General features: G+C 32.7%; 1 protein-coding gene across 2 annotated transcripts; it reads right to left on the minus strand.

The window, feature by feature from the left end:
- Positions 1-1134: 1134 nt before the first annotated feature.
- On the minus strand, positions 1135-9011 carry LOC100376731 (BET1 homolog). Of its 2 annotated transcripts, none has more exons than XM_078010841.2 (4): positions 8879-9011; positions 5503-5600; positions 4664-4720; positions 1135-2298 (listed from the first exon to the last, which is right to left on the minus strand). In XM_078010841.2, the coding sequence occupies exons 1-4, from the start codon at positions 8895-8897 to the stop codon at positions 2143-2145; spliced, it is 330 nt and encodes a 109-aa protein (XP_077866967.1). In that variant the 5' UTR covers positions 8898-9011; the 3' UTR covers positions 1135-2142. The 2 variants fall into 2 exon arrangements, with proteins under 2 accessions (XP_077866967.1, XP_006818810.1); XM_006818747.3 differs by having other exon boundaries at positions 5503-5603.
- Positions 9012-9081: the final 70 nt, after the last annotated feature.

Consider the following 9081-nt stretch of genomic DNA (forward strand, 5'->3'; position numbering starts at 1 on the left):
AAACCTATTTTTTACTGTAAATGGAATTTTCATTTTATTTCTTGTAAAAATGTAAAATGCCGTTTTTATTTCCTGTAACCTGTACCAGCTATGCCCCCCCCCTATATACTGACTAGATGTTCTGTTTTTACTTCTGTGTTAATAAATTAACTTTTTTACACCACAAGAGGAATCGTTTTCACCATGAGTTAACAAAATAACATAACATAAATGTTTGTTATATGTGTTACTTAGTCCAAGCAGAGGTATGTATGATAAATTTTGTTAGCTCAGTGTTGTTTTTGATGAATGTGCATATTGATTAATTTTCCAGAAGAATATTTGTTTTGTGAAAAATACCAATAAAAACAAAGAAAATTATCGATTTTGTTTTAATTTTTAAATTTCATGTATACAACTATGTCTTGAGTATGCATATAATATTAAACTCCATTACTTTTTGAATATACAGGTTGATTTACTTGGAAAATAGAACAAATTTTTTTTGCAAATTCTGTTGAAGGACCAGTGATTGCATTTTTTTAATTTATTTAATTTCATGGAAATAACTTATGCTCAGCATATCAGACATTAGCAAAGTAACATGGACTGTGTCATTGTGACAATGATTAGTTCTTAAATCATGAATATCGGATATAGCTAAATTTCCAAATTTATGCAAAACTTACCAAATTCTATATATCTAAATTGCAAGAATTACAGTACTGGTATTTATCTATGTGAATGTCCAGTAAGATAGTTGACATTAAAATATTAGTTGAGTTTGGTGAAACAAACCCTTGTAGCTTCCATGCTCCTCCACTGGAAATATACTTCCCAGTAAAGTTTTGCTATTTTTGAGGAAGCTGAAGGAATTCATCCACATGAAAAATAAGAACAGGCTTTTGATAACATTTCCATATACCATTTTTTGCTTTATTAGTAGCACAAGCATTTGTGGAAATGCAACAAATATGATTTTTGGTTTATATTGGCAATTCTATTGTAGAGGTACCACTAATAGACCATAAATGGTACATACTGTTCAATCAAAATGAAACAATTACGTTTATACAACTGCTTCCAGAGAAAATGTGGTACATGACAAAATGTTTCGGTTGACCTCATAAACAATACAACATAATACAAAATGTATGTGTTCATTTTTCATAATATTTTTATTAAAATAATTTAGGTACTGTACATAAACATATTACGAATACAGTAAGTCATACAACATGTAGGAAAATATTGCAGAAATTCAAAGTGAGTGTCAAGGGTCAAAAAAAGTGAAAGTAAAGCAAACATTCTATACATATGAGACTCTTAGATGGCTGTAGGGCTGAATATAGAAGAGGAGTGGGGTGGGGTGGGGTGGGGTGGTGGAAGAGCACTGAAAGTCTGAAGGTTTCTTTGGTAATAGTTTATCAATTAACAGTTCAATTATCGGTTCAATCAGACCTGAATTGATTGACATTAAACTTAACAAAAAAACAATTAATGAATGAATTATCAGACTTGCATCTTGTATTTAAAAACACTTGGATATCTACATTGAATGCACATGTGAATACTGGTACATCAAATATTGGTTACAAGAGGAAAATAATGATAATAAAAAACATTTTTTTAAAATATGATTCTAGATATTTTACTGAATACCATAGTATATTAGTCTTCAGAAGTTTGTGTTCAGTCACCCTGCTGACTTTTCATACGAATGCTGATATAAATCAACAGTCGTCGTGATGCATGCTTATTGATATGTGTACCATATGATAGATATATGTAACATTTGTAATACCACTTTAATTTGGCTGATATAAATTTTCAAGATTTTGGAATTTTGAATGAAAATTTTTCAATGGTGGATCATCCTTCCATCCATCTACACTGACCATGCAACACATGTTGTGGAAAACATAGACAGAAGGATTTTACACTCCATTATGAAATGAAAAAACAAAGTTTTACAGCATTTTTTTATTTGTTTTTGTTTTCCCACAAATGAATATTTCAAAGCTTTAGTGATTTTTACTGCCTCATGAAATTCACAAAATTGATAAAATTAAAGCGGTATTTTACACATTCTTTGTTTAACTAAAATCCTAATGTGTGATGTGTAATGACGGGGATGCATGTAACGAAAAGTGAGAAAGCATGTTACTTTGATCGAATAATATACCATGTGATGAAGAAAACAAAAAAAGCAAAAAGCATGAGATATAAAATGTATCTATTATGTCCAGATGCAGCCATTCTTTTTAGTCGTCCCATCGTTGATGATAATATACCATGTGATTTGTCAAAGTCGTCATCCTGCAAAATAATGATAACAAATACAACATTGTTCAGTAGTTGAATATCGTATGATTATGTTGTTAAAAAGTTACTTCCTGGGTAATTAAAATGCAATAATTATTAAAATGTCAACTGGTAAATGTCATTTCAGTGAATTTGACTCATGCATGAATGCATGTAACAGAACTTTAATTTAGCTGAGGTGTCAACTTCTGTAGAATACTTGGAATTTATTTTCGCTGAAGGGATGATTCAGTGAAAATAAAATCCAGCAAATATACTTTTTTTCCTATATTTCACATTAAACTCATAAAAAAATCGGTGAAAATAAATTCCATACAAAACGCCCAAAAAGCCCTTTCAGCGAAAATTAATTCCAGCGAAAATAAAGTATTCTACAGTATCTCATTAGAACGATATACTTTATTTCAAATTACCAATACATTGAATTAGGAAAATTACGAATCAGCTAAAATAACATGTTTTATAGTAGTTTCAGTGAATAGAATTGAGACTTCCTTGATCTAACTCTAACATGAATGTTATTTCTGGGTTTGAATATAACCACATAAAGATGATCTAATCTTGCCGAAATATTGTTTTAGACATAACTGCATGAGCAAAGTGAGCCTACACAATTCTAACATCACATACAATGTGAAGTCGAGTTAGTTGTCATTTCCTTAAAATTGGTCTCATGTTGGGAATGGTAGAGAGGCTGTCAGGAAGACGGTCACCTTAAGATGGCGGCATAACTATGTGACATTTTGCCCAGGTCCCTCAGTAAGTTATCATCTTGTACCATAATTCACGAGGTTCGCTTGACAAAACTGAATTCTAATAGAGGGCGCCCTCCAGCGCCAACCTTATTAATGTACAACATCATCTTTGCAATGTTTTCAATGTCCACATTTTGGCGATGGCAAATAACAACACAGGGAATGATTCACTTTTACAGAATCAAAAAATGATAGATAGCTACAACTTTAATTTCAGTCAACAAGTACATTGCAAAATGTTATATTACTGTATGGGATAAGTGATTAACATAATTAAATGACAATCAGGTGCTAAAAGATAGTAAATGCTAAAAAAAATGTGTTTTTCTGATCACTATAAATCATTTATTTTACACTGAAGACAATTCACCTTTCCATGATCAAACATTAGATCACCATTGCTAGATTGACAATATGCAGTGGCTTTTACACTGTTTTCTGTTGTATATAAATTTGCACTTTTTTTGACTTGCCAAATGTTTTTTGACTATCTCACAGTACATTTAATCATTTTTTACCTTCATGATGTAATCAAGGACGCACATATTAAGTATTCAAAGTACATTTTTTGACTGAATTTTCACTAAAGGCTGATAAGAACATATTGCTTTTCAGAGTTTTGTGGTGTTTACTGAAAAATACTTTATTTTCGCTGAAAGAATGATTCAGTGAAAATAAAATCCGGTCAAATATTCCTTTTTCCCTATATTTTACATTAAACTTGTCAAAAATCAGTGAAAATAAATAAAATCATACAAAACACCCAAAAAGTCATTTCAGCGAAAAAATAATTCCAGCAAAAATAAAGTATTTTACAGTATTTTGAAAGCCTGCTATTGCTCCAGCAAGAGATTTGATTATACAGGGTGTGATGCAACATGGTCTGAAAAATTAGTTATAATCCTTCTAAATAGGGAGAGTGTTCTTTATAAAATAGATAAACCTCCTTTTGTTTTAACAAGTGGAGATAAACCTCCTATTGTTCTAACAAGAGAAAATTAACCTATTGTTCTAGCAATGGGAAATTAACCTATTGTTCTAACAAGGGGGGATTAACCTATTGTTCTAACAAGGGGGATTAACCTATTGTTCTAACAAGGGGGGATTAACCTATTGTTCTAACAAGGGGGGATTAACCTATTGTTCTAACAAGGGGGATTAACCTATTGTTCTAACAAGGGGGGGATTAACCTATTGTTCTAGCAAGGGGGATTAACCTATTGTTCTAGCAAGGGGGATTACACTTCTACTAAAGGTCAACTCTACTGCTCTGATTTTTCAAATTCCAATCTTGTTTTCCTTATTTAATTCTCATTGTTTATAATCCCTAAAATAAATGATGGTAGCATCTTTCTTGATTTTAGACTTACAGAACCCACCCCTATAATAGCAATAGACAATAGTTGCAAATATTTCTGATATTGCAAAGCACCATGGGCAGAATTATGAAGATGTCGCTATGCAAATTTAGCATGCAAACTGAATGTCTGGTTAAGTGTAAGGACAGTGTATAAGCACAGTACCAGAGGGGGTTAGAAATACACAAAATCAATTGAAACGAAAAACATGTGATTATTACAAAAATATTATAATCATGGACTCACCATGTCACCCAGCATTTTGTTCTGTGCTCGCACCTCAACACCAATATCAATTGTAAGCTGTGAACAGAATTGAGAATTAACTTCAAAAATCATACTACAGTACATATTATTCTAAAGCCATTTATCTTTCCTTGAGGTACTGAAAGTCTGCAACATTATACACTGTAAATGATCATAGTGATTGGTAACAGTTTATGATAAAATTTTAACCAAAAAATAAAAACTTGTTTATTTCCAACAAAATGTATTGTGGTATCATGGCTCCTCATTAAAAGTTTCGCATGGCTGAAATATAAACACTTGTATGGTTTCTTTGACGTCTTTTTTTCTGATCATATTTTGTTGGTTTTTTTATTTCAGTTTTCTGCCGATCTTGTTATTTAGAAACGAAAATGCCATACGCGACAGGCAAATTTGTTTTGAGTTTAAACCGAGCGACAGGTTTTGTCAGGATTCACTGTAACAACTTACACTTTAGTATTACTGAAAGTATCGACAGAGACACAATAAAATGGCGTGCAGTTGTTGATTGCAATGAACTCTGGGGAAAATGACATCTTGATTTCCTGTATACATTTTATGTTAATTTATCACAGAATTGTACCTCTTTTGTTTCAAATGTTTACGTGCGACACGCATCCAATGAAAAAAACATGGTTTGTTTCCTAACCGTCTTTTTTTAGTAACCGTGATCTATGGCAACAAAAAATGGTGGAGTAATGTTTCTTTATTTCCTTTTTTGGACAAAATATTGTAAAAATAAAAGATGGTGTGTGAAATCACACATGTGCTGATTAGAAAAAAATTATTTTTTTTGGCTCTAATATCTAATGACTCACCTCCTTGAGCTGGGATACTTTGTTATGCAAGCCATCTACAAGTTTTTCGTTTTCATCCTCTAAGATTTCACCGGTTTGGTGCAATCCATGGTTATGATCTACTGGAAAACAATATATATGAAAGGTTTAGCAATGAAAGAAACACAAATTTATCAGCAAATGTCTACTATCTTGACCATTTCCTACAATGCACTGCAAGAAACATGTGAAAACATCCTAAAGAAGTACGTGAGTTAGTATTCAGGGTTATGGGAATTCAGGGCGTTTCATATCTGTTTAAAGGTAAGGTAATGTCCAGCATTATAACACCATGAAAAAACAAGTCATTTACTGCCAAGTCAGAGAGCTACACACATGGAGCTCCACACTACATACAAACTGGCAAAATAACTCAATGAACCAACCAACGCCGCTCTGTTTGTAGTGGGAGAATAATAATAATAAAGTTATTGCCTTTATGTAAAAAAATTTAGGATAAAAACAGCAAAAAAAGAGTTTTAAAAAATGTGTTCACATATATTCTACATTAAAAATATTATAGCGTTCATAATACAGAAATTATCTAAAAATAGAAGCGGAGCATCATGGGTATTCTCTAGTTAACTGTGCACAAACTCCAAAATGATGAGTGGCTAAGCCTTCCATCGACCATGGAGGTATAAAAGAGCTTTTTCTTTTCTACCTTCATCCATAGTCCAACTTCTACAATTTATAACACTGTCACACATAATGAAAAGTACAAATATTCATTCACAATTCTGAATAAGTATTTCAATGCAAAATGTTATGGTTTGGGTGTATTTCAATTTAGTTTTCTGTCACTATTAAAATGAGAACTTTATTTATGCTATAGCTTAACGCCATGACTGAGGACAAGCAGAGACACAAAGAATTTCACATTTTGCTCTGTTTTTGGAGTGACTCACTGTTTTATCTGATATTTTTGCCTGCTACGTATCCATGAACATATCATAGCACCTTTCGCGTATGTGTATAACATTTTGTGTTCAGTTGATGAGCACTTTGATTTTGGGAGGTTGTGCACTGACTGAAGTTTCAGTAGAGAATGACTTGTTTGTTTGTTCATAGTATTATAATGTATGACATTACCTTCAATATTTGCTGATATTTTTACAAGCTGGATAAATATTTCAAAACACAGTCATGCAATGTGGAAATTTCATTTGAAAATTGCTCACAAAAAATCTTTCAGCGTATAGAACTGGGTCAAAATAAAAATAAACTCATAATTCACAGCATTTCTTGCCTTTAAAACAGTACTTTCTGGATAGCTGTTGTGTATGTCTATGGAGACTGTGGAGTTTCTATACTAGTACCTCTTTTTCAGTTTTTCGGAAACAGGAAGTCTTAGAGGGCGCCCGACTTATGAAAAGGGTCTATGCTTTTCACCTTTGTTGCCATTATGAGTTGTCCTCAACACCATGGATAACTAGAACATTTAAACCTTACTAGGAAAATTCATTTGCATTCATTTAAATTGTGTTCGCCATGCTAGGCAATCAAAACAAATTTACTTGCGCTAAAGTATGTTCAAGGTCTTTACTTTCTCATGGCATAAACACAGTTTTTACCTTTGCTTACTAAAAGTAAAATATGTTTGGGGTCGCAATCACTGTAGCTATTGCTGCGGTAAGTACCAGTAGTCTCTCACATCTTGTTGATTATTGTCGTCCAAGTAATTCACGTCCCAAATTTTGGGTCTCCTGGTGCTTCTAATAAATAACCTAGATTACCGCTGGGCTGAATCAATAATATGTATATCACCCAAAAAATGGATGATTGGGTGAAAATCATTCTTTTTTTTGTTTTGACCTCAACCTTTTTCGCTTGGAAAGGCAATCACGCTAAATTTTGGTTCCCTTGGCGCCTCTAATAAATAACCTATCTAAGCACTGGACTGAATCATTCATATCACCAAATAAACATGGAACGAACATTTGAAACATTTGTCGTGATATTGCATTATTTGCATTACATTGCATTTTTTCGTGTCATAAACTGCATTTTTAGAGTCCTTCAAGTTTGTTTCAAAAACTGCAGTCGCTCAGAGATAACCAGAACATTGCAAAGTTTGTCATGCAGTAAATTACGTTTTTGGAGTCCCTCAATTTTTTTTTTGACCTTTGCCCCCGTGAATTACAGCACTAATATTTGCACCTTGAGAATCTGTAATCAAATAATACAAACGGTGTCACTAATAGTATCCAATTTCGAACTGCATTTATTTTTGCTGTAACTTTACATTTACAAAACATTTATTTATCTACTCTCCAAAATTTGACAATGGCAGTAACCCAAAACTGACTTTCTTGTTCAACAAATAGCTCCTCAGAGTTATTTCTGCGACCGACACCAGAAAATTTGCTACCTACATTTGTTTCTCTTTACATATAAATAATGTAATTTTAATTGTACAATTTCATTTATATTATCTGGTGTAAATAAATAAACACAAAAATGTACATCTTTGATTGTATCAATAATGTTTACATTGAGGTATGTAAAGACACTTTTGAACTAGACAATATTTACTCTCAGACCACTAAGCAAATAGATGGATATACCAGTTACATCACTCATGGAGACTGATGATTCTTATTCAGGCCGGGATAGCTGTATTTAGTGTTCATTTCTATGCATATTGTGATTCTCTATTTCTATGTGTAAAATTTTACACATTGGGTATTTTACACATTAGCATTTTGTATATACCAGTCAGACACTGATAAGTAAGTAAACAGTCCGGGACATAGTCAACATGGGAATATTAATAACAGGTACCATAAGACCTGAATATGGTGTCATACAGCATTAAATTCACAGTACAATCTTATGTTTCCGAATAATCAGATATTCATGGTGGAGAACACAGTATACAAGAACTGGACCGGTATCAGTAAGCGAAAGTTATTCCCACCTGCAGTGCCTATTTTTCTTTTCAGTGTTACCAGAAACACACTATTTATTTGGCCATAGATCTTAAAAGACATATGATTTGGCCTAGTACACAACTTATTATAAGAAGCTGTATTATACTGTTACTGTTATTGTTTACGTACAATATTTGTACACGTGTGTTTCGTAATATCAAGGGACGGAGTTAACCCAGCTATAGGTAGAAAGATTCTAAAAGCAGCGCCAAATAAATAAATAAATACAGGCAGCATGGGACCATTGTAACCTCGTAATACACGTCAGTGAGCCCATGGAACTATAGTTCCATGGTGAGCCATTCAAAGTCGCTTGTTTGGAATTTAACCCAGTCTATTTATTTTCCATATGTTCGCAACAATTTGATAGTGTACGGAAACATAATCCAACGATTATATATTTGGCTCATTGAAAATATACTTACAGCCCGCGGATCGCCTCATTTCTATGTTCCTCGTCGACTCGGACAGGACGCAAAAACTCAGACCAGCTGATTCTTATTCTTTTGCTGGAGCAAACGGAAGTGGCGTCATCTACAAGGAAAGCCCAGTCGAGTTGGCAAAATGATGTCATCTATCCTCTTTCAATAATAAAATATTAAATTAATATTATTAAAAGAAATATTAA

The sequence above is a fragment of the Saccoglossus kowalevskii genome, chromosome 7, assembly GCF_978046115.1.
Source record: "Saccoglossus kowalevskii chromosome 7, keSacKowa6.1, whole genome shotgun sequence".
NCBI lineage: Eukaryota > Metazoa > Hemichordata > Enteropneusta > Harrimaniidae > Saccoglossus > Saccoglossus kowalevskii.

Bases quoted from the DNA above. Each gene is read 5' to 3' on its own strand.
- LOC100376731 (XM_006818747.3), bottom strand. The intron at 4,721-5,502 runs GTGAGTCATTAG...TTCTGTTCACAG, and splicing joins AAGTATCCCAGCTCAAGGAG to CTTACAATTGATATTGGTGT. The intron at 2,299-4,663 runs GTGAGTCCATGA...ATTATTTTGCAG, and splicing joins ACAAAATGCTGGGTGACATG to GATGACGACTTTGACAAATC.